The following is a 27289-nucleotide window of genomic DNA, read 5'->3' as shown; positions in this document are numbered from 1 at the left end:
CTCGTGAAACTCTTGTGGTTTTATTTCTCATATCAGTGGTGCCTTTCACAACGGGAACAATCCCTTTTTGTTCTGGTTACATGTTCAACACACAGTCGCCGAAGACAAAAAAATTAGCTTAGACTGGTTGTTAGTCGTTACAGACACGGACAGTGCAACAGGTACCAGAGCTCCGCAAAGACATTTTTGAAAAGTTAACATTAGTTAAATATTCGTTAAAAAATAAATCAGTATTTACTAAACTGAAGGCAAATTACTTTCAAAAAGAACCAGCGTTGGCAGTTAGCCACCAAGAGTAGCCACTGGGACTAACCACAGACAGTCTATGGGACTAACTAGCTTACTGCTACTTCCGCTATCTCACTGGAAGTTGGGCCCATAATCCTTTCTACAGTAGGCCTAGTGTCCTCAAGAATAAGGTGGATAGGAGAATACTTATGAACCAAAACACACTATGATTAGTCACACTGCACTGAAGCAATTTGGCTAATGGGGTTTTAAACCCTTTAAATAAATATTTTACTTACTTTCTGAGGGTAATAACACACGGTTTGACTGAAAAAATGATTGTATGCTAGAGGAAGACCCCGTGTGCAGGCCATTTAGAGCTCATCCACCTTTACATTAAAGCCACTACGACATGTTCTCCAGCGAACTAACGTTAATCAGTTGTAACTGCCCAGCGCGCGCCCACCGGTCACCTCACAGCTCAGTTGCAGCGAGTGGAGCAGAGCCGCGCGCACGCAGAGATCACCGGCCGTTGCTTGTTATTAACGTTAATAACGTTATCTCTCGCGTCACTCAAGTCCCCAACATCGACTGCTGCCGCTGCGCAGGAGGAGGACGGGACTGCGGTCCAGGTGCACCGCTGTGATTGAGAGACAGTGAAGTTTTAACGCTACGGAGAAGAAAAGAGATGAACCCCCAGCTAACGGACGGCGCCCTGATTTGTCGACAAGTGTTTATCTGTTAAACGAAGCTCGCCGACGGCTTTTTATCGGTGATGGGATTCCTTCAGGAGCGACCTGCCGCCTAACGTTAACCCCCTTTAAGGTAAGCTAAACGACGGTTAACTAACGAAAGATAGTGTGGCGGACAGGAGTGGGATGCTGTGGTGGCTCAGGCAGCGTATGGGTGCTCTGTTTGGGGAGTTTGTGTGGGCGAAAGTTAACTACAACATCCCGTCGGTTAGTGAGTCGGTAATATGGATGTCAGTTATAGTGAAACACTCGGGCCAAGTGTCCTCTGGCTCTCGTGTTGGAGCAGGCTGCTACACGCTCTCCTCCACAGTATCATCACCATTATCGGGCTGTTAGTATTGTCTTTGCTGCGGTTTGGCACAGCTGTGAACCAGCTATCAGTGAACATTATCAACGCACGCAAACTTGTGCTAAGTGAGTGCAAATGGGACAGACAACAAGGCTGCCATTGTACCAGATCAGAGGCGGATTAACGGAATTCCTTTTCTCTGCACTGTCTCAATGGCCACCAGTCTCTCTCTCTCTCTCTGCCTGCCTGCCTCTGTGGGTATAACATCTTGATTTCTAGCTTCCTCCACCTCTGGCACTTGTTAGAAACACCGAAACACCTCAGTAACCAGAGCCGAGCAGAGATGTCCAAGTGAGCCACTGAGAAACATGTGGATGGGACAGAGCTGGCTGGATTGTTGTGGTTATTGTTATCAGAGCTTCTAGCTGGGGAAAGGTGATTTGTAAACAGCAAGAGTGCAACTCACATTTATCTTCATTAGTGATTAATTGTTAAGTCAATAAAAAAAGTCAGAAAGTGGGAAATACCTATCATAGCATCCCATCTTTAAATTGCTTTTGTGCGACCAACAGCATAACACCAAAAGGGATTTAATGAAAATGAAAAGCAGAAAATCCTCACATAACCAAAGAATGTTTGGCATTTGGCATAACCAATAATCAAAATTGTTGGAGATTAAGTTTCTGTTAATTGACTAATTGTTTCATCTCTAGTGAACTGCATTGCAAGGTGATACCACTGGCCTTCAAACCTGATGTGTTTAGAGTTAATGAGCATGAGAGGACAAATGTGTGTCAAATAGGTCTTCGGGGTGTTTATCTTTCCTGCTGTTGTCTCATGATTTATCATCAGTGTTAGCATTGAAGGATAAATTATGTAGGCCTAAAAAAAAGTCTAATTACATCCCACAGGCAATCAGACATGATAGCAGTTGTAGCTCTTTTCAAAGACAATAAACCAACTCAGATTTTCTATTTCTTACTCATCCACCCCTCCCAACCTCCTCCCATACACTTGCACATCATGCACAACATGCACCATCCCCAGTCTCCCCCCCCCCCCTTCCCCCGTGTATGTGGCCAACCAACATGTGGGGAGGTAATCCCAGCTATTAGGGTAATCTCCTCAGCATGACGATCAATAGGGGAGGGTGTGCGACGACTACCAGACAAGAGTAGCGGGGGGACAAAATTTGTGCTAAAGAAAAATGATTTAATCATCCAGATTAGGTCAGGAGACTGGGGTCTGGACAGGGGCTTGTTGCTGGAAGGGGGGAGGGGTGCAGACAGAGCAGACAGGAAGATGTGAGGGGTAAGGCCATCTCCACTTTGGGCAGCTCCCTTGTGTGACAATGGGCTGAGACATTTTGTTTTCTGTAATCTGGAGTATGACAACAACAAAATACGGCTTCAAATGCACAGTGCCAAACCCATTATGGGACTGCTACAAGCGTGTCAGTGTGACAAGGAAAAACATTACTACAAAATCACAAACAGAAATCACACTGCATGGCGTTGTAAACAGCATTAAACATAACAAAAAAAACCCTCAAAAATAGCAAGAGATGATCAACTGCAACAAATTATATGTTGAGTCTTTAAACTCCTGTGAGGTACTTCAAGGAGGAAACTGTAAAGGAGGAAAATCCCAGGAGAAATAGGTGTTCAAAACAGGTCAAAGTCATCATGCTGTTGTTCCTGTGAACGCATTAAGAGGTTGTTAAACCACAGCATGTGCTGGTGGCTTACATCCAAAATATCTTGTAGACCAACTCCCTTTATTCACCCTCATATGAATATGCGCACAATTTGAAAAAGTCACAGATATACCAGTAGGTTACAGCAATAAATTATTATTTCTATTGTGTATTTTTGTATTTAATTATAAAGCATTTAACTGTTGAATACCTTATTATGATACCTAAAAGTTTCAGAAAAGCACCTGAGCTGGCACAATACCTAATAATGTCATGTAAGTGCACGGGGCCATAAGTCTGCAAAATATAGTAATCTGTTTCTAAAATGGTGTGTCTGCATACATGTGCACATTCCTGCTGAGTTTGCTTCCTCTGCTATGATGTTATAACCCCACAGCAGAGCATACAGATGGACCACATATTGGATTCAGTGCAGTGTTAACATATGCTACCCGTCTCTCTCGTGTTGTCTTTGTCTGTATGGGGTGTGTTGGTCCAAGCTACCTGGACCTTGTGGCCCAAAATATTAAACAACTTATAGGGACAACATGTAAACAGATGGGAAAGGAAGCATACACCTAGTTGCTGCATCATGCCATGGCAAGACATCTGATGTAATTAGAGTTGAAACAATAAGTCTCTGGATAAACTTTTATTGGTTTCAGCTTTTCAGATATGAATATTTGCATTTTTTGGATTAAATATTTCAACTCGTCATCGGGAAATTGTGATGGGCATTTCTGGCACTTTATGGCCCAAACTATTATTTAAGAAATTAGAAGATTAAATTAATTTCATTTACATAATTTTACAATTTTTTACATAATGATCCCGCAATACTGACGCAATGAAGTATTTCAATACACTTTTCTTTTTTTAGACAGAACCAAACAATGTCAGCGTAATGCTGCCACAATGTGTGATTTTGGATAGCATACCACTGTGCCGCCAGAGGCATGATGGATGTGACATGTAACACTATATCGTCAGCTTCTAGTTTGACATATAACATACACATCAAGCAGTACTTTACAAACAATAACAGTGGCATAACATAGCAATAACAATCATTTAAAGTCTCAGTTAGATGTCGGTCAGTCTTGTCCATTGCTTGCAGAGTAAAGACCTCCCAGACCTCACTGTCTCCCCAATTATTGGTTGCTGAACTTCCGCTTTGAGTTAGCCACTAACCACTGCTAGCTGCTTTTTAAATCTTGCGGTGGTGGGTCACACACACAGCACATCGTCAAAACAAAACGTTACACCTGTCTCATCCTGCCTGCTCACACTTTTTACACAGATGACAGTTCGACTCTTAAATCCCCCATTGCGTGTTTGTACCTTTTATACAGAACAGCGAGGTGGAATAACAGAGCAACATTCCTTCCTTGAACAGGCTGTGTAAAAGGGGCCACTGTTTATCACTGAATGAGGTTACATGATGATGATTAAGCCTTTAGCACACTGATGAAAGAATGGAGATATCAGTATTATTAACTGAGTTTCAAGGGTGACATTCAGAGAAAAAATGCTGAATGAAGTTACTGCTAATGCAAGTCAAAAATTTTCGACTGCTGCACCTTCACATTATTAACTGGCAAAACACAAATTAACTTACTATAAAGTAGTCGGAGGAAATGAGGTGAGCTTAGCACTTAGCGCAATAGTCCATCAAAGGCGTGTCTACAAAACAAGACACTGATCATTTTTAACATGTTTTGACAGTGGAATAGTTAAGGATATTGCAGGAAGAAGGAGCAGTCACAGTGAGCTGTTCAGTTAAGCAGGTGGCAGGCTGCACACCTCCAACTAAATGAGGTAACCAGCTCCTTTCACTGTGCCCTGCTGTCTGGAGACTCATACTGTGTGCAGCATAAATTGTTAAAAGTTGCTCACAGAATGATTGAAAAAGGCTAATTGTTGCTTGATTTCTTAATTTAAATGACAATAGTTTGTTCTGCCCCCCCCCCCCCCCCCGAACTCTTTGAACTGTCATATTAAATTGCATTTGTTGTTATAACAAATCAACCAGTACTGAAATATTGAAGATTGCTACTTTAATCGCTAATGAAAATAACAATTAATTGATGTTAAGATCTGTCAGCACGTTCTGTTAAATATAACTAATCAGTGTATATGTCAAACATTTTTTGAAATTGGGAAAAATTAGCATTTACTGTAGGAACTGTTTCAATGTCCCTGCCATCATAAACTCAAATATTACTCATTTTTATGAAGAGTACTGTAGTCTAATTAAAGTAAGGCACAGGTCTAGTGCAGTGCAGCATTCCTCTCTGGTTACAAAGCAACTTCTCTTTGATAATATCTCGTCCGCCAAAACAAAATGGAAGTAAATACTGAATGGGTTTTGTGATGAATCAGATACATTCCTAGGGAAAAAAAGAACTTGCCCTTTAAGTCTCCAGTGGAGAACTGGAGTGCAAACACTGGCAAAATGTCCAGATGGAAGATGGGAGGGATGAGTAAGGCGTTCACAGATCCCTTCTGTTTGGCCCCGTTGAGACAGAGGGAGACGAGATTGGATGGGTCTGAGGGAGTCAGGTTACTTATCGGCCCATTCTACTCCAAAGAAGCGGTGGTGTAAAAGATGCAATACCCCCTATGGGAAACCTAATCCAGACCCTACTGCCAGCTGTCATTCTTTTGCTCCAGGGTAAAATCGCAGGTATCGCCTTACCCTTCAATCCTTACCTTAATCATAGCAGGAAATAGGGAATTACACACATGTTGTTCCTGTAGTACAACTCAGCATCTTCTATGTAATCTGAGAATCTTGATCTTGTGCATTGATCTACATATCACAAAAGAGCAATCCCATAGGCAGAGTACTGGTTGTAATCATGACATTATGCTGTAGGTTTGATCAGTTATATCAGTTATTAAGTTTTTGCATTTGGCTGAGATCAACACCAAATTCTTTTCCAGGTCACAGAGGAAAAATGTAAACACTAAAAGGATTTCTGGCCTAATTTAAATATTTCAGTGTAATATATATATTGTATCACACTTTAAGAGACCACAGCCATATAAAGCTCACTACTGAGATAAAATACCCTTATCACAAAAGGTCAAGATGGTTAAGATAAAAAGGGAGCAGCTCTGAATTAAGCTATTATTTTTCTGTTATTTAATTTACAACCATGCAACTTAGAAGTTCAAAAGGTTTAAGAGGTTTAATACTCAACTGCCATGCAGGTATAACTGAACCAGTTACCACATTAATTGATCAGTCCATTGAAATAAAAAAATAAAGTTTAAAAAGAAAAAAAGGTCCATGGTGGTAAACGGTGACCTGTGTTTTTTTGCACAATACGCAAAATAATAAAACTGTGGTTCTTTTGACAGATATTTTAGTGAGAATGGTAATTTTTGCATTTCATTTTCACTGAAAAAAAAAAAAAATTAAAATTATGACGTGATTTTTCTGGGGTCTGTACCATAGACTGTATAAAATAATGGAAGTAACTACTGTGACATCAGCAACTGGTTTGTGGACTCATGTTTTGAGGGCTTGAGTTTGGCAATTTGGCAGTCATCATTTTGTTTTTTTTTTTTGGAGCCAGAAGTGACCATATTGGGTTGAGAGGGTGGAGCTGTGGAGGAGCGAGGGGTGGATCTGACTCGGACTGAAGCAACGAAAGCCTATCATCAAGTCCCGCCCTTAAATATGTGTAACTTTAAGCCTTAATAAAATGTAAATGGGTGAATTATATAAAAGTTCAGCCCCTGTACAGTTGTCTTCAATGTTGAAATTGGCTATAGAGATCAAAACTGTTTTTTGTACTAAGCTATAATTGTACTCTAAAGTTAGGCATTTTACACATAAGTGTCTGTGGGGATTGACTTGCTTCAGGAGCCAGCCTCAAGTGGCCGTTTGAGAAACTCCAGTTTTTGGCACTTCCACATTGGCGTCATCTTTAAGCCCTGGAGGTTGCCTCTTGGTCTGTACCAAACAAGCATGACAAGCACATCTGGAATTTCATATTTAGGCTTGGGCATCAGTATGCTGTGTAACATTAACTGTATCAAAAAAATTGCAGCTCCTGCGATTTGGATATTGCATTTGACCATATTGCAGTTTCATGAATATTTAAATTAATTGTGCAGCACTACTTGTAGTTTCTAATGTTTTGTGCACCATATGGCATTCTGACTAATTCAGAAAATAAATAGCAGATCAAAAGCTAATGAAACTAAAAAGTAGCTGCAGCTCAACCAAACTGATTGGACTTTGCCTTTAAATACCTAATTATTGACAAGTGTACCTTAAAGCCAAATTCAAGACTCAAACTGAAGGTGTCATCAGGGTTTTAATCCTGAAATTGCGCCACTGAGAAAAAAATCAAGTGTGACTATCACAGTCTCATTTTCCAGGTCAAAACATGACCAAGATTGTTTCTTACTTTATCTAATCTAATCTCACTCTAATCTAACGAACACACGAGTGGGTTTTTGAAGTTTGAGGGTTTCTGTGGTGTCAAGCTTCGGAGGACACCAAAACGTCCTGTATATTTAATCTGTGTTAATCTGTCATGTTTTCTTTTGCATCGGCAGTGTCATCTATACTCAGGCCAGACCAAAATGAATGAGTATTAAAATTAACACCTGACAGAGGTAGTAGGTAGAACAAAAGGATGACAGAAAAACCGATCAAGTGAAAAGACATGAAGCAGAGTGACAGAGAGACATAAAGCGAGACTGTCACAGCGAGTCTGAGCTGACCTTGCCATGATAATCTAATCCCTGTCGAGAGTGCTTTTTTTAGAGAGCAAGTTAATGCCAGCAGATTATACTCCAGTGTCTCCCACACTAGCCAATCCACACTGAAAAGAGAGTAGGTCCATGGTGGATTCTCAGACCTACCACAGCAGATAAATTAACATCAATAACAGAGGTCAGAATTGGAAGAATTGTTTGAAAATGTCTGCAGAAATCACATCTCTCCACTTTTCTTTTCTGCTTTCAGTGGCACCATTAAGTTAGTTTTTGATGTCTGCATTTGGGACAGCATGAGGCAGGCGACATTTGTTGTTGTTACAGTTCACATTTTAACAACAGGTAAAATCTCATGCCAAGAATGTGTAGTCTTTGTCAGTTTCCCCTCCCTGTGTGTGCTTTATATGACTCCATGATAAAAGGCCACTCATTGAGCAGCTCATCTATGAAGAGTAATCCCTGTATATGTTGTGTAACTGAGTGCAGAGTTGGACAAGGAGGGGGATGGGCATGAATGTGCGCAAGTTTGTCCGTGCTTGTGACTGTTGAGCTCATGGCTGTCTAATCTCTTAGGTACATTAGGCTGTTTGCCCACAGCCCTGTGCCGCTTCACTGTTTTATACAATTGAGTCATTCTAGGAATAGTGTTGGTCCCAAATACAAGTTATGCCTCAGTTATACATCACTAGTTGTGTTGAGGTATATTATTATGTGTCAGTCAAATGATAGTGTGCTCATTTTACTGTCAACATGTACAAGAGTGACTTCACTTTTGTCACTTTCTATTGCTTGTTTTCTGTTTCTTTTTGTAGCACTTATTTGGATAAGGGCTGTTTTTGTGAACTTAAAATGGAAGATTATTTTGCTCACATACCTAAATGTTGGGTATGCTAACTGATGTCATGCAAGCACCTGGGAGTGTGTTGACTCCCCTACATCTGGAAGGAGTCATCTTCAACTGCATCAGCAGAGAATCAGCCGAAAATTTCTGCACACTTGTTCCAAAACACAAGTAAAGAGATAAGGAAGCTATTTTTCTCCTTTGCTGGAGCATCAATCTGTACAGGTGTTCAGTATGGCTGACTGTCAGGTCTTTGACTTTTTGTGTGTGGTGTGTAACCCCGTTGCACGGACAATCAAGGAGGTGCAGATGTTCCTTTGCATTGCCTGTGAAGAGGAAATACAGCAAAAGCTGGACAGAGCAGGGATGCAGCTTTAACTATGTGGAGTACCTAAACAGATCGAGGGTTTAGGTACATGTCTGTACAGGGTACGTACCTGTTTTAAGGGTACTACACCAAAAATGTTAGTGGAAATGCAGCTCCAGTGTGTTTCAGATATTCACCATAAAACATTAAAATCAAAGGAGACTGCGGCCATTTAAATAATCATACCTGTTATTCCTATGGTCTAAAGCAATCCAAAAACATTAGCTAATACACATGCAACTTAAATTTGTGATGTCATAGGGGTATAAAGTCTGAAGATGCTCCCTAGACAGTGCATTGGGAAAGATGTTATAGATGACGCACCCAGGGGAATGTCCTGAGTATACGGGAACATTTTCTGTTTCAGAACTGAGAACACTACAATAGAATAATGCACATTAGGGTATAAAAAAGAAACAAACATTTTGTTGGTCCATTAAACAGGGCTCCCATTCAGTGCCCATGGAGCAGCTCTGGACTTTATACTGACATCACAAGTTTGAGACTTTCATCTCTGGTTTCGGGATTTGAGAGAGTGCCTCTCATGTTCAAAAATACTGATCGAACTTTCCTAGGTCATGGAAATAACATATTGAAAGTTCCAAATTTTATTCAGTTGTATCAGGACAGTGAGCTTCCAATGAGGAAAAATATACTGTATGACATGTTGGAAAAGTTGCTATAAAAAAGTGAATCAGTCAACACACATTAGCTGCTGTAAATCGTAGCCTGCATCATGTTCCACTAGTATAATATGAGAAATCAGTAATATTGTTTCTTTTTTTTAGTGACTTTTCTATGCCATTAAATAAATATTTTGAGGGACACAGCCTCCAGAAAGTTCCCTTGATAGTACTTTCTAGAGATGAAAACAGTACAAAAATTTCACATCATGATTATATTGACCAAAATTATCACAATTATAAGCATTTTTGCTGTATTGTTAAAATGTGCTAAAGAATGCTCAAAAAGTACTGACACACAGTTTCATATTGAAAACCATAAACAATATTAGAATAAACATTAAATAATAACAGCCAATACCTTATGTGAAAATATGAAAACCATATCAAATTAACATTAAAGATGGCACCAGTGGCTATGTGTCTAGGGGATTGTTGCTGAGCTTGTTTGATGCTGGACAGTATTTACCATACTTTTTTTTTTTTTTTTTTTAAATCAAACACGGCTTTAATGATAATTCAATTTTAAAATAGTAATCCTACACACAGTGTTTTTAAAAATGATTTGATTGTGTGCACAGTTAAATTTACAGTTTCTGAATTTTAGGAAAGCTAAAGACAAAGGGAGGAAAAATAAAATTGAAAATATCCTCCCTTTGTATTTAGAGTACACCTACAACAAAGAAAACATTCTGAGTTAGTGTATTAATTTTGTTTTCTGCCTCAGTTGTGTTTGCAGTCGGTGGAAACAGACAGGATTATTGGACACAAAACGGTAGATGCGAGCTGAGGCTTAGCGAGTGACTATGGCTTTGAACACTAGCATAAGGACAGTCACATGCTATCTCCAGTCAGGGGTATGTTGGCACAGGCTTGTTGCTGGTTGTTGAGAATATTTGGATGACTTCAGCACATACACACACACACTCGGGCAGGCACATATACATGCACAGTCATGGGGTTCACACATACTTGCTTGTACCAGTTGCAGAATTTTGCAGATATTATTTATAATTGAACATTTATTTGTTAAAAAAAAGGTGTGTGAGGTGTCTGGGTGTTGTGGATGCTTAAGAATCTTGCAAAGCAAATTCAGAGGAAATGCTATTTCCAGATCCCGGCAGGAAATTACACCCACAGTTTCAGTGCAGCAACCAGGCACACAGGCACAGCACACACATACGACACACCGACAGTGGATATTTTCATACACACACACACACACACACACACACACACACACACACACACACATTACAGCACACAGGCTCTCAGCATCAGTGCCCTGACCATAGGGAGTTTGTGCTGAGCTGGTTGGGACGTCAGGATGAATCAATGCGAGGACAGCTGACTGGACATGCCTATTCATCTGCCAAAGAAAAGAGAGAGAAAAAGGGAGCGAGGGATTCTAAAAGAAATGAGTTAAGCCCCTGGAGCAACATGTTTGGCTATCTGCATTACTTAACAGATCCTCCAAAGGGCTTTCAGTAGTTATGGGATGAAAGCAGAAGAGGTTGAGAAGATACAGAAAAGGGAGAAAAAAGGAGTAAACTGGAGGGCTCAAATTATTTTATAAGATTGATTTTTGGTAGAAATGCAGTGAACAAATTCCTTGTTTAACACAAATACTGTATAACTGCATTTTCTTGTGTGGTTTAGCAAAAGCAGGAGATGCAAATATATAGCACACACTAAGCACGTAGGCTGCTTTAACAAAGGCGTAAGCTCATACTGTAGAGGCGGCTCACTCTATACTGATGGCCCGTTTATTCCCATCTGTTGCCCTCAGCTCTCTGACTTTATCCCCATTGTGTTAACTCATTACATTCGCCTTAACCTTAACCCCTTAATTGCCACCCTCCAGTTTTCCTTGCACATCCTCCCCCTCTTGGAGACAGTGTGCCACGTTGCCCGTGCACTAATCTGATGGCGTCTGCCTACCAAACACCTGCCGTGTGCGGAAAAACCTCCTAAACTCCTCCCATATTCCACATACAACACCCATTCCAGCGTGAGCGGATCAGCACACATGACCATGAGCAGGCAGGCGTGCATGGAGACAGATGCGACCGTGGATGCAGATACAGATAATTAGACAGACAATCTCATTCCCTGAAAATCATGACCACAGTTGCCATCTCTTTTTCTAGCCTTTGTGTGTTACGTGCACCTAGGTTTTCCCCACACTCAAAGACTGACAAGACAAACAAGAGTCGCCTTTTGTCCTGCCTCTTTGCCCAGACATGTATTCGAAGACAGTGACATGTAGGCCCAGGCCTCTTTGCTTTAACAATAACACTCTCGACCCCCCAATGAGGGGTGGAGGGCCAGACATGAGGCGATGTGACAGTTCTGGTGCGGCCAACACAATAGCAGGTTTTTCTTTTGACTGCCTGGCTGGCTATATGCCACTGAGTACTTTCTTTCACTATTAATAATCCAACAAATAGTCATGTTTGCCTGAGGAACATGTTTAACCACATCAGACCCTGCTTGTGTTGTGCTGTTTTTCATGTAGAGTACAACAACTGTTTGTCCTGTTCCTGGACAGTTTGCTCTGGGTTTCATCAGATGTCTTAGATATATAGAAGATATGATTAGAAATTAAAAGTTCACACAAATTATCATGAGCAGCAGAGATTAAGTAAGAATTCTCCCATTATTTAAAGGGTAATATTTAGAAATGTACCTTGGTACCTTTACCCACACTTTTGTGCCAGTACTTACCCTGGAATCAGGGCTGTGTTTGTGCCTGTATGTGAGCTTCTAAAATGAAGTTTGTTGATAATGGATTATTGATCGCGAGTTAGACCGGACTGCCCCCTCAGGGCTCATCCTGGTTGGCCAGGAATGAATACATCTCTTCATGCTCCACCTCACACACTCAATTTCGGCATAGGAAACCAAAGGACCGACACACGCATGTTGAGACACTGACCCGCGCTCTAATACGTAGAGACAGGCGTCGCTCATCCACTGAGAGACAAAGGTTATTCTAAAATCTGTGCAAAGCAAATTGCCTCAGCGGGCTCCCTCTCTTAGGACATGGTTTGTGGGTTTTTTGGTTTTTTTTTAAACACATACTGAGTGAAACTACCTCACATGCAAGCAACTTCTGCTTTCACTGTGAGTGTAATCATAGTGAAACCAGTCTCTGCATCTCGGCAAGAGTTCTGGGTACCCACCTAAAAACAAAAAGAGAACAAAAAAGAAATGGGATTTTGTTTGAAACAAAAAAAGTCTATCAATGTCCTAGCAGTTCATTGATGTGGAAGAACAAAAGATTGTGTTTTACGTAATATTGTCACCATTTAATGATCATCACGCACAGTGTACAGATGTTATCTAAAGAACAATTACTGGAATCATTGTATTACATACTGTAAATCTTTATTTCTTTAAGTATTCTCAGTTTGTAAGGCAAAAAGACAACAAAATCACTGGTCATCACTTATATGTTCAGTTTTAAGCCGTACTGATTAATATCTCTTACTGCTCTAAATTCTAAAGTTGACTTTAAAGGTCCAGTGTGTAGGATTTAGGGGGATATTGGCAGAAGTGGAACATAATATAATAAGTATGTTTTCTTTAGTGTATAATCACCTGAAAATAAGAATTTACAGGTTTTTGTTACCTTCAAATTAGTCGTTTATATCCACATAGGGAGCAGGTCTTCATTTAGAGTACACCATGTTTCTACAGTAGCCCAGAACAGACAAACCAAACAGTGGCTCTAGATAAGGCCATTCACGTTTTCACATTGGCCACTGTAGTTAGGAACCCCCCCGTGACGAGCTGAAAGCTGATTTTTAACATGAAATTGCTTTATTCAGGTTTTTTTAAGTGTTTTTTATCACCTGATCTGTTTGTTTTGGAGTGGAAGAGACCTCTGTGGATAATTTGGCTCCTGATAAAAAAAACCCTCCTGAACAATGACCACTGAAACCATCCTTATCAGGAGTTCGCACTTTGCATGCTGGAGAAGTTTCAGCTGGTTACAATCTGCAATTTCAACTGCAAGGTGCCACTAAATTTACACAGTGCTCCTTTAAGGTTTATAGGCTCGACAGCCCGAAAGCACCATACCCCTTTCGTACCCTTTTTATTGTAGTGTCTCTCAGTCACAGGGCTATGAGACATTAGCTGCTCTTGTTCTCAGTTTATTTGCAAACTGAACTCAGGCTGCTGAAGCCAAACAGCAAAAACCACAATCCAACTTTACTATCTGCTCTCTGCTTTAGCATTGGCTTCCTTTCACACTCGCTTCAAGGCTAACTCCCTCACCCCAAACCAGCAGAAAAACAACATCCCCACTAACTCCCTGCCAGTCACAGGAACGCTATGTCACACAACCACCGTCACATAGCTGGAGTGACTGACAGGCTTCACAGCTTCAAACATAATAACATGTTTACTGACATCCTGGAAATCTCTTCGCTGCAACAACAGTCCTTTTTATCTGTTTGTTTTAACACAGTGACGCTCATGTCATAGCAGTCACCTGCTAACATGTTACCCTGTCTGTAACAATATGTATCATAACTGTGGAAGTATCCAAAACTAAATAACAGTTTGGTGGTCTTTGCATAGCTCCTGGTTTTATAGGTATTAGTAAATTCTTGAAAATTATTGTTCCAATCATCCATCATTTTATTTCTTTATTTCTTATATCTGAGAAAGGGGCAATATTTTTGGCTCCTTTTCGGTCATGGAATGTGTATTGGAGTTGTTTTGATTGTAAAGCTGATTGTTGTTCAGCAACTAAAAATGAAATTAAATATTAAGTGCATTCATCTCAAGCCTAATTTTAATTTCTTTTTCTGTTTTTTTCAGGTATTCTTGTGAAAACAGTAGGCAACTGGATAAAGAACATCTCTTCAAAAATCAGGATGGACACTAAAGCTGTCATGTTTTGCAAGTTTTTGATGCCTATTCTGAGAACTCACTAACTTTTGGGAGATAAACTGTTCATAGTAAGAGGATTTTATCACACAGCTTTGGTTTTTCACGTCCCGGCGTTTCAGGAAACGTAATGGAGACAGAGGAGAAGGACGATGTGTCACAAAAACCCACAGCTAATAAAAAGGCAGAACCAAAGGAAGATGTGAATTCTGGCCACATCTGTGGGGTGTGTGGCCGCAGCTTTCCTCTTCTCAGCTCTCTGTCACAGCACATGAGAAGACACACACGGGAGAAGCCGTACAAGTGTCCGTACTGTGAGCACAGGACGGCTCAGAAGGGCAGTCTGAAGGCTCACATTCGAAGCCATAAACTGGGTCTATTCAGCCATAACCTCAGTGACAAGGAGGGGAATGGAAATCAAGAGCAGAAAGATAATGCAGAGACACCTGACGCTCCGGAAATCGTCAACACATCTGGCAAAGCTCATAATGTCAACGGGAAAGTGAAGAAGAAAGGAAACAAGAAAAAAGTAAAGGGTAAAGACACTGAGGTCGGTGACGAAGCTGATGATGGGCCCTGTACCTGCAGCATCTGTGGCCAGGTTTTCCCTCAGGTACTACGCCTTAAGTCCCATATGAAAAAGCACCGAAGCCCCCAGGATCACGGTTGCCGGATTTGTGGACGTCGTTTCCGCCAGGCATGGTTCCTCCAAAGTCATATGCGGATTCACAGAGTCAAAGCCCAGCTAAGAGGTGGCAAAAGCAATGAGCTGCCTGCCACCATCAATGGAGTTCCTCAGGACCCAACATCGCTGACAAATGAAGAGTGCCTCTATGAGCTCTGTGCCGGCTGTGGTAACTTCTTCTATGACCGTAAGGCATTGCGAATGCATGAAACGCTACACAAACCGAACCACAGCCGCACTCAGACACAAAATCCATCACAGGAAGACACTGGCGCCTCGCAGTTGGACATTACTAAGAGGTGTTTTTTGGAAAGCCTGAACCTCACATGTGCTGGACCGAGGGAGGCTTCTGAGGAAAATAGCCTGGGCAGGCGAATCTCAGAGCTGGATCCAGTTTGTAGTTACCAAGCCTGGCAGTTGGCCACAAGGGGACGACTAGTGGAGGCCGCAGAGAAATGTCTGGGATGGGAGGAGAGGCTGGCAGATGCCGAGGTAGCATATGACACAGAGAAGGGCGAATATGTACCCCTGAAGCAGGAGAAGAAGAGGAAGCAAATTGACACCTCCAGCTCCAACATTAAGAAGATCAAGGGTGATACAAGCCTCGATCACACATCCAACAGCTTGGCTCACACTAAAGGTGGTGACAAGAGGATTTCCCAGAAAGACCGTATTCTGTTGAACGGACTTGGTCATGCGTTTTATGAGGCGCTGCAGACTAAGAAAGTCAAAGATGTCCGCCTGACACCTAAACAGACCAACAGCACCAGGGGCCCAGACCAGGAGGGTAAGCCACACACACCACACCACACTACAATATATGTGCTATCTTGCTTTCCATGAAAGTGGGAATCAGTTCGCAGGCATAGCTTTTTAAATTATCCAAGGTTATGTTTTGGACATGCAAGTGTGCCTCAGTGGACTTCAATACAGAAAGATCAAGTCTCTCTGTGATATTGCTGTGAGGCAAGTCAAAATTACCAGGCCACCAATGTGGAAAAGGGAGACCTCTTGTGAATATATAACTGAATTACAGCAACTGTTATTGCATTTCTTAATACAAAAATGTCTTTTTTAATGCTCACTCATTAGGGCACCTTAGCTTCAGATGATTTTTAAGGGATTAATAAAGTTTAATTCCAAAATTATTTAATAAGATAAAGTAACATTTTGTTGGCTTTATAATTTATTAATTCATAACAATACAGTGTAACTGTTTTGTTAGCCTCAGCTGTACTGAGAGAGCAGGAGCCTTTTTTAGAAGAAAATTTTATCTTGAAAACTAGAAATCACTGTCATTGAAACTGTTAAAGAACACTTTGTTGTGGTTGTGGAGAATAAAAGTCGCATGTTATACTTAGCCTATTGCTGAATAAAAACTTGAAATCTTGCTTTGTTCAACGAGATTTAATGCTGCTGCTTGGAAGTCAGGTACCCAAGCTGTTTGTCTACTCTATCCACAAATTTGTGTTTAAGATGATGGAATGATTAAGATAATAACAGCTTCAGATTTTTTATTATTATTGTTGTTTGATTACTGCCCTTTAAGAAAATTCATGGTAAGTACTGTCCAGCATCAACCAAAGTTAGCAACAGCCTTCCAGATTCAGCGTGCAATGTGGGGTTTTGTTGCTATTCCCTTGTTTATGGAGTTGGTGTGCAGGCAAACCCAGAGATGCTCCTGGCACCTTGTCCTCATCCACAGTGATACACACACTTGAGCATGCATTTCAAAGACATTTGATATAGTTTTCACATGTTTACATAAGTATTAGCCATATTATTATTTTAATGTGTGTGCCAATAGAAAGTGTATAGTGCTGCTAATTTTGTTTGTCATTTTCAAATGTGTGTATCAACACTTTTTAATATTTTCAGCACATTTATAACAATACCATGGTAATACTGATAACTGTGATAATTTTGGTCTCTATAATTGTGATGTGAAATTTTAAAACTGTTCCATCTCTTACATGAAACTTAGTTTGGTTCCTATGGTTGTCCTTGATCCAATGTAAGTTCAGACCCATGATGGGCTTTAACTTTTGACAGTGTATTACTTGGTAATTTATTGCACCAATTTATTGGCCAAACATGGATTCTGCCTTGTTGATTGCTATTGGCCTATCAGTAAAGAGCTCGAGACTAACAGCATCTCATAGTTCAGGACAATAGAAAATGTGTTTAGGATCATCAGAAATCTTCCCTGGGACGCAGGAAGGATGTGGTAAACTTAATATTGACGTGCCTGGGGACTAGAGCTTAGATCGGGCCCAAAAAATCCAGCCCGACCCGGCCCGAGCCCGTGCACGTTATGTCCGGGACCGGCTCAGCCCGCCCAATTAACTGTAATTATGGGCCCAAGCCTGATTTAAACCCGATATTTTTCAATAAGTTGGCTGTTATAATTAAGAGTATTAAACCACAATTCTTGTTATTTGAATGACAGAAACATAGGATCTTAATGAATGGCGCAACACGGAAGCATGATTATGTAATAAAACAGGTGTTTATTTTAGGATCCAGGTGGTGAAAGGCACCATGTTGCAACATTGTAACTAACTTTGTTGTAACTTTATGTGTCATACAAAGTGTGGTTTAATTTATTTTTTATAATACTGTAACATCCGCCAGGACATGTGGAAAGGATGACGCAGTTATTCGGCAATTAAACCACCGTTTATTACTGAACAGTACAGGTTACTGTTGGCCGTAACCACGCCAAAACAACCAACAAACAACAACTTAGCTGTAACTCCATCTGTGCACTCCTGCTCTCTCCTCCAGCTCGCTCATACACACACCAGCACGCGCACTCACACAGCCCTCCTCATTCCCGTCACACTTGCACCCCGCACCTCATTCAATCCCAAACATGCCATTAACTCACAGAACATTGACATTATAACAGAACATTTACTGCAGGGTCGCTACAATACATAGCCTATAACATTATCAAATCATAGCTTTAAAAAAACAAACAAACAAACAAAAAAAACCCCCGTCAACCCGGCCTGGGCCCGTCAGAAGGAGGGGGGCTCCTGGCCCGACCTGGCTTGGGCCCGCGGGCCAGGTCGGGCCAGGCTCGGGCTCAGGCAGAGAATCTAAGCTTACTGGGGACACACCTTATTGTTTCCCTGATAATGCTAAGTCGTAAACAACAAATCCATGTTGAAATTGGCAGGAGAAGAGGAGAGGTAGTTAGCATTAGCCTGAACTAACCACTAACAGAACTTACAGATTAAGTAAAAATGAGTATTGGGCAAAGATAAACAATTCTCATGATGTGTTCAAATGTTTTTGCAAATTTTAGTTTTGGGCAAGAAACTTCAATAAATGCAGTTATTTGAAGGAGATTTGTTGATGTTTTCACAGCATTATAAAAATGCATATTAGAGAGGGAATCATGTTATCATAATCATATATATATATATATAATGAAGATTTCTTTGTTTCCATAGCACTAAAGGGGAAATAAATAACATTGGCTATTGGTTTAATTGTTATTTTAAACATCAGTGTTGGTTCTGCTCTCATCTACAGATAAAAAGACGTACTTCTGTGAGCACTGTGATTTCCACACTGTCGACGCCTCACTACTCAGGTCACACCTGCACAGGCAGCACCAGGACTTCCTGAGTCCCTACAGCAAACACAGCACCGTGTTGAACAACATTAACCAGAGTGGTTCCAAAGCCTCAAGATACATGGACTACCTCAGAAACAGGAGTGCGCTGCTCAGTCAGCCATACTGGAATCCTTACACGTGTCCGCTTGGCCAGGGGTCAGCAGAGTCCTGCATTAAAACAGAAAAGCCAAATGGTGCTGAGATCAAAGGACAAGGACATACTACTAATGATGCTGGAAGTCTCCTTAATTTGTCTTCATTACCCATAAATGAAGGAGACGGCACTGTAAATGATCCCATAAAGACAGAGGGCCTGGTCAGACATCAGTGCCCATACTGCTCCCACACCACTAACTATCCAGAAGTACTGTGGATCCATCAGCGAGTTGCACACAGGGTGGACAGCAGCAGTTCCATGGCACCCAAGTGGGCACCCTGCACCAACAGCCTCAAGAGTTTAAAGGCAGGTGCTACCCAGTGGCGACGTACAGGGCCTCCACCATTCCTCGAGGGCAAGGACTGCCCTGCTTTACCTGCTCCAAGAACTCAGCGCACACAGCCTCCAGGTTTGACAACCCACAGCAGCAGCAGCAGCAGCAGCAGCAGCAGCAACAAGCACTCAGCCCCCAAGAGCCAATCAGGCACCCCAAAGTCCAAGCATCCGGCTAAGGACTCACGCTCCTCAGATGGGACACAGTCTAGTGGGAGGATGGGACTCCTACCTCAGAAGAAGTCTGGTGAGCATAACCGGGCAGAGAAAGCAGGAAGTAAAAGCTCCAGCACCCAAGCTACTTCATCAAGCAGTATTGTGCACAACAAGAGTGCCCCAAGTTTCCAGCCTACAAGCAGCCCGAAACACAGAGGCCACAGAGCTGCGGTGGAAGGAAACTTCCCACAGGAGGGTTTGGGTTTCATGTTGGCCAGAAATCATGGCGGGACTTCATCTAACGCTTCTGCAGATAGACCCCATTCCCGCAGGCACTCATGTGACTCCTCCTCAGGTCCCAAGGGTCCTGATCTGTGGGCTGCCATGAACATGTGGGGTCACAAAGCATATTTAGAACCCCTCCGCTATGCTCAGGTAAAGAATGACTCAACAGGAGAAATGCCAATGGACACTGATATTTTGAGTCTCCTAAAAAATTACACTCCCCTCGATCTGGCTGCTCATTACCAGCAATGGAGGTTCGTTGATCCGAGGATTGATCCACAAGGTGGGAAGGAGCTTTGTTTTGTGTTTGATTTACTCTAAATGAGCAGATGAATAACTGAATATTTATATTTCAATTTGCTAATAGGGTCTGCTTGACCTCCCAGTATGAGTGATGTCTAATGTTACATTGTTTTACACTGGAGGATAAGTGACGGTCAGCAGGGGGCCTTCACTGTAAAACTTCTTGACTGAGACATGACCATGAAATTTATGTTTACACATCTGATTTTATATTTCTACTTTTACAGCAATGTTGCAGTTAATTGGAAATTTTGGAAAAGAAGTCCACTCCACCTCTGAAGCTTCCAAACAAGTATGTTGTCTTTGCAGCAGCAACTGATATTGTTGTTTTAACAGATATTGTCTCCTAGTCTTCAGCCTATAGACAAGTGATTGAACTGACTTGAATTAATTAAAGGCCAAATTAAGAATTTTATTTTATTTTTTTAAACCGCTTATCCTGTTGAGGGTCGCGGGGGGGCTGGAGCCTATCCCAGCTGACACTGGGCAAGAGGCAGGGTACACCCTGGACAGGTCACCAGACTATCACAGGGCTGACACATAGAGGCAGACAACCATTCACACTCACATTAACATCTACGGACAATTTAGAGTCACCAGTTAACCTGCATGTCTTTGGACTGTGGGAGGAAGCTGGAGCACCTGGAGAAAAAACCCACACTGACACAGGGAGAACATGCAAACTCCACACAGAAGGGATCCCCCAACCCAGGGTTCAAACCGGGAACCCTCCTGCTGTGAGGCAACAGTGCTAACCACTGCACCACCATGCCACCATTTTTAACATGTAGTTGAAAAATGTGTTTAAGTTTCTAAAGTAATCATAATTGAAAATAAGTCTGTTTCACTGCTCTCAGCATTTTCTGCAGTGTTAAACAGTGAGGGTGAGTAAAGACTACCTTCACTAACAACATAAAGATACACTTTAAAGGTCCAGTGTGTAGGATTTAGGGGCATCTATTGGCAGAAATAAGACCATTTACATTTCTGTGTGGTTGCATCGGCCACTGTTGTTCTCCTACACACTTCGCACACATGAGAAGTTTGAGTTGGTAGCACCCTGCAGTGATACTGCTAAGTCCACTAAATCTTACACATTAGACCTTTGAATGAAATGATGCAGAAAAGGCACAACCTGGTGCATACAAATTCACCAGAATGCAGGAAATTAAAAGTTTGACTCAAAATTCAAGTGCCCCATCCCTTTTCTAATTCTAAAACAAAACCTACGCTCTTGAGTGTGGCTGCTGTTTAGACTGCCATCTCCTAAAATTAAGTAAATAAATTGATAAGGAAATGAGATGGGTCTGGATCTAGTGGTACACCACCTCTGCTAAACAACTTCCAGGAGACATCCTGTACTGTGTATAGAAACATCACTCATATAAACAAACCTTTATCCCCAAAGTATTATGTCTTACATTTTGTCATCTATTGTATGTCCATGTACTAAAGGAAATGTCAGTCAGGTGGTGGTGGGACAATGCTTTTGTTTACATTAGAGATTTTGCCGTAATTACAGTGAACCTGAAATGCACGACTCTGAAGTCAGCGAACTGCAAACCTGAACCTTCAATTTCACTTTTTAAAATTAAGAACAGCATGAAAGTCCTTCTATCCCTCACCAGTATGTACAGTGTGTCTTCACCAACTGTGTGTTCCTGTTCTCGTGTCTGTAGCTTGTCTGCGTCTGAATACAGTCTGTCACTTCTGTGCACACGTGCATCTGCGCGTTTTCATGCGTTTGCATGCGCGGCTGTCAACTTCCACAACCTGGCTGTCTCTTCCTTCTCGTTTCCGTAAGAGAGGCTGACAGGGATGAGGCAAACAAATAATAAAAAAACATTGTTGTCCCCCTCAGGGTAAAACTCGCCCAGCATCTCCATATGGTGTGTCATCATCCTGTCAGTCAGACCTACCCTGATGCTACCTACAACTGCTCTGGCTTTCTCCTCTTTTCCCCTGAAGTAATATGTGGGCAACTTTTTAAACACTAAAGATGGGCAATAGCTCACTCTGTAGGGGTGAGGAATCAGCCATCAGATTATGTAACAGGAATAACACTCTGTGGGGGCAGTTTGAACATATTTTGTGCTATAATACAAATTATGAGAGATTGTTTTATGTTCTTTGTGTCTTCTGGTCTTTAAACTTTAATTTTTAGGAAGTCAACAGCTTCATTCCGTCCATAATATGCATATATTTCACTGCATGAAGCCTCTTTATGTGCACCTCATAGGTCAACTTACACAGAGGCCACTGCCTAAAATATCACAGCACAGTGTTACTATGCTGAACATATGAACATATCATATCATCAAGACATTCACTTACCACTCAAGTGTAGAAGTACTAACACATATTGTATACCCAAAAAAGTTGGGTATATTTATACAGTATTTTATGAAGGATATCAATGCTAAACGGACAAAGACATGCATTTAAATTTATGGCTACTGTAAAAAAATGTTTGTGTCCGCATCTAATCAGTAAACATCTCACCACGTTTTTAGATTTTTGGTTTTATATAATTCATTTGATTCCCAATCACCTTCACCTTTAATAATATGGACTTCAAAACGGTTTCAAAATGCAATATAATGGAATATTAAACAGGCGATTAATCACTATTAACTATTGGAATTTAGCAATTAATTGCGATTTTTAGAAATAAATCGTTTGAAAGATCTGTGGGAGTTTGCATGTTCTCCTCGTGTCAACGTGGGTTTTCTGTGGGTACTCCAGCTTCCTCCCACAATCCTAAAATTTAAATTGCCTGTAGGTGTGAATGTGAGTGTGAATGGTTGTCTGTGTCTATGTGTCAGCCCTACGATAGTGTGGTGCCCTGTCCAGGGTGTACCCCGCCCGTCATCTGGGATAGGCTCCAGCCCCCGCGACCCCTAACAGGATAAGCGGTTACGGAAAATTAATGAATGGTTAACTGAATTTCCAATTACAAATTCCAGGTCAAATTGATACCTCCTGTTGAAATATATTTGTAGTCACTGTATGATAACTGAGTGGTTGTTATGAACAAAAAAAAACTATAATGAATTGATTTTTCAAGTAATTATGATAAGAAATGTGAATATTTCAGATTGTGATTTTAGATAGCATTGTTGCCTTTTAAGCGTGTATGATTTGGAACATTCAAATATTTGGTTATGGACTATCAGCTCATTGATTGATAGTATAACAGTGTTCATATATACATGCATACACATTCCCTCTCAGTGTTGTGACATAAAATGTAACTGATGTGCCTCCCATTTGTTTCCTACAGGTGAACAGCCACTCCACTTCCTCCTCAGGGTCTCTCCATAAAGGAACGTGAAGATACACTGTGTTCCTGCTGGCTTCCAGCCGGCACGACACTGCTGAACAAATCGGCCTGCTGTTCTTTAAAGGAACCAGCCATAACTCCTAAAAGACAGAGGCACTGGATAATGCACAATACATGCAAAGCAACAAGGAGGACTGTTATTATTTTGTAATATGGTTGTTTAATTTGAAGTGTTACGCATGCTTTTGTTTGTGTAGATGTTAGTTACCAAAACACACATGGAGATATTGTTCTATGGAAATGAGGTATGAACTGTTTTAGTTTATTGTGAACACAAACACTTAGGGGGGAAACGAAATGTGAAGTTACGTTTGCGAAAGGATAAAGAGGACGTATTGGCTAAAGGCCCACAGATATCTGCTGGGTTTGAGTGAAAACATTTAAAAAACACCAAATGTTAAAAACCAGGATGCCACGAGAAATATTCTGAAGTACTTCAAAAGATGTAAAGTCTGACCTGAAGATTATACATCACTTTTACCTCTCTCTATGTAGGTGTCAGTTTGTTGTTTTTTTATAGAGCCTGCGAACTTGTAAATCATCCTTTTTTGGTTTTTGGTTTAGAGTTAGCATTTGATTATCACCATCACCACGCTATGACAAGTATAATGCTGGTAAAATCTGAAGCGTCAAAGTCAAGCAAAGGTTGACATTTACAGTTTTAACTAAAAATGAACAAAGTCATCATCTCACTGTGAGGCACTATGGGGTGGTTTAATTACAGCTAAATCAGGATTTAGCAGTATAAGCTCATAACCCCACGCACATAAAAGGGATAGTACAGATTTTTTTGAAGTGGGGTTGTAAGAGGTACTTTTCTATAGTCAGTGTATTACCTACAGTAGATGACGGTTGGCATGCCCTCACTTTGGAGAAGCAGACAGGAGTCCCACCTCAGGAGCTAAGCAATGCACTGCTGTGGACACGGGCAGCAGCAAAATGTATTTTAGCCACCCAAAAAAAAAATCAGTTTGCCTGGAGACAGCTCTTTTCAACTGTGAAGCTGGTATCTATGCTCTCTTCAAAGCCACCAGACTCCTTTGACAAAAACAGTAAGTTTACCACACAATACAGGAGTTGCTGGTCTACTGCTGCCTTGAATGGTTAGTTTATGTCAGTGTGTGAATCTGGTGTTTTTGTGTTATTGTGTGAGGTGTTTTAAAGGGCTAGTTCGGATTCACCAAAGTCACGCAGTAACAGAAACAAACTAGCTGATCGAGGCAGTGGTAGACCAGCAACTCCTGCTTTCTGTGAGGTAGAATTACTGGTTTTGTCAATGGCTTAATAATAATTGCTTCAGTTTCCTGTCAAAAATGTCTGACGGCAAGAAAAAGCAGTCAAAATATTCTAAAAATAGCGTACACTTAAGCTGATATTAATATGTTGTAGATTGCTGAATATGTTTTGCTCATGCCCCCATAATATTCAGGTAATACGCCAACTATGGATAAGTACCTCATACAACCCCACTTCAAAAATTCTGAACTATCCCTTTAAGATAAACAGGACACACTGGTATGACTTCAACTCAAATAACTGGAAAAAAATTCTCATAACATTATGTTTGCAACGTTTTTACAAGCTTTTTGTACAAATACTACAAAACCTTTCCGCACTTTTGACATAGCATGATCATACCCAAAGCAACTTGATTTTCTTTATATGTTAATTCACTCTGGGTCACTGTATATCCAAATACACCCACATTGATTAGTGCTTAAGGGGTTCTCCAGTATATCAACCATCTTCTGCTACAATCTGTAGTGCCAGTGGCCAGGTTAACCAACCACTCACTTCCAGTTTAAAGCCTCAGATTATACTACTTAAAGGAGCAGTGTGTAGGATTTAGTGGCATCTAGCTGTGAGGTTGCAGATTGCAGCCAACTGAACACCGCTCTGCTCACCACAGGGCGCACAAGCAGCAACCTCTGGGGCTGAAAAAGGAAGCCAACGCAGAGGTGCCAAAAATTGCAGTCCCTTGAATGGCCACTTGAGGCAAGCCCCAAAAGCGAGTCAATCCTCCCAAACAACCACATAAAAATGCCCAACTTTACAGCACAGATAAAGCTAATTTCCCTGTTCATGACATCTGGAAGGGGGGGTGGATTTTTATATAAGTCACCTGTTTAAATTTGTCCAAATATGGTCACCTCAGGTCATATCTGGTTCCAAAAATCTAAGATGCCGACAGCCAAAATGCCAAACTCAGGGCTTCAAAACGGCATCCACAAACCAATAGCTGACATCACAGTGGCTACATGCGTTATCTTAGTACAGTATATGTGCAAAAGCCCATCTCTAGAGCCAGTGCTTGGTTTGTCTGTTCTGGGCTACTGTAGAAACGTGGAGGACTGTGTTGAGGAGGACCCACTCGTGGATATTATATTCCATTTCTGCCAATAGATCCCTCTAAATCCAACGCACTCAACCTTTCATGTAAATCAGCAATAACTATCCTTGTGTTTTTAAACGGTTACTTAATCCATGGTAAATCCATAACCACTGACAAACCTAAGATCCAGAAGAGACAATCAACTAATGTGAAAAAAACAAACAGAAATATTGGTGGCCATTATCGTAGCCAGTCTGTCAAGCACGTTTGTGTCAAAAGGACTGATTAACAACAAAATGTGGTGTCCTGCTTTATGATTAAGTTTGAAATATAAATGCTATAATCTGTCCTTTTATTCTTCGATCAGAAAGATGGTCTAAACATCTGCACTCATTTCACATTGTGCTAGTGACGTAGCAATTTAATGCTGTGATTTTTTTTTTTTTAGAAGTAGAAACTGTAGCGATAACTTTTACTGACGTGGCCCTGACCTCCATCTGCCAGTCGTGCTACTGAAGAGGCTACAAAGTATTTTGTTTTTGACTTTTTGAACTCACCTCATTCTGACATTTGTTTTCATGTGTTTTCTGTTTGCAGATTTGTTTAGTATGTTTATATTTTTTAGTTCTGGGTCAGTGTATTCATCTCCCATAGAGAAGTAGTCTATGCATTTGACAAAAAGCCATCAACTTATGGATTCTTGGGAGATCTTGAGAATACATAATTTATTATTGACCTTGATCTGTGTGGAAAACTGTTTTTTTTTTTTTTTTTTGATAAATATTGTAAATGACTGTTTTATTTATTGGTATTTTTGTTCGCTAAGAGTGTAATTTTAACACTCATAAGTACTTGATATTTGTAGTAACAAGAGAAAATGTCTTTCAGTGACACACTTGGGGTCAGACTGCAGGGTCAGTTGGGAGTGATGCTCCTGCAGGAGGAGTTATTGAGCCTGTGATGCAGCAGCTGTCTGTAATATAAAGACAGCTGAGCAGGCGAGGAGTGACAGGAGACAATGAAACAGTGATTTTTATGCAAGCCTGAACTTTTATGCAAACCTAAAGCTTAAAATTGAGCTGTAACAGGGTTCATTTTTTGGTGACAATGTAAACTATGTTTCATAGTAATAATATGTTGGTATCAGAATTTCTATTTTCACCAGTTCCACATTTTGTCTGACTGTTAAAGTACACAAATAAAGTTGGTCAATGTAGATTTAAATTATGATAGTGCTGTTGTCATTATCATGGGAACCACAGTTTGTACTGTATTTAGTTGTTATACTTTACGTCAATGTATTATTTTAGTGGAATCTAGACAGTTTGTTGTGTTACCAAAAGCTTTGGTAACACTTTACTTGAAGGTATTTACATAACTGTGACATGACACTGTCATGAAACTGTCATAAACATTATGTACATGTCATAATGAACAATTGATTATGACAACTTACTTAATGTGACATTGTCATTCAGAAGATGTTTTTATGACAGTTGGGATTTAATTATAATGACAACTTGACATTAACATAAAGACATCTTCTGGTAATGTCATCCTGGTTAATGTCAA

At 40.8% G+C, this 27289-nt stretch overlaps 1 protein-coding gene across 1 annotated transcript; it reads left to right on the top strand.

Moving 5' to 3' along the window:
- The first annotated feature begins 702 nt into the window (after positions 1–702).
- Positions 703–26898, top strand: LOC125905271 (zinc finger protein 516-like). Its single transcript, XM_049603174.1, has 5 exons — positions 703–1053; positions 14427–15967; positions 18724–20022; positions 20270–20334; positions 23326–26898. The coding sequence occupies exons 2-5, from the start codon at positions 14626–14628 to the stop codon at positions 23374–23376; spliced, it is 2757 nt and encodes a 918-aa protein (XP_049459131.1). The 5' UTR covers positions 703–1053; positions 14427–14625; the 3' UTR covers positions 23377–26898.
- Positions 26899–27289: the final 391 nt, after the last annotated feature.

This window comes from Epinephelus fuscoguttatus, linkage group LG17 (genome assembly GCF_011397635.1).
Source record: "Epinephelus fuscoguttatus linkage group LG17, E.fuscoguttatus.final_Chr_v1".
Lineage (NCBI taxonomy): Eukaryota > Metazoa > Chordata > Actinopteri > Perciformes > Serranidae > Epinephelus > Epinephelus fuscoguttatus.
Note: the sequence above shows the minus strand (reverse complement) of the source record. Positions and strands in the feature narration are given on the sequence as shown.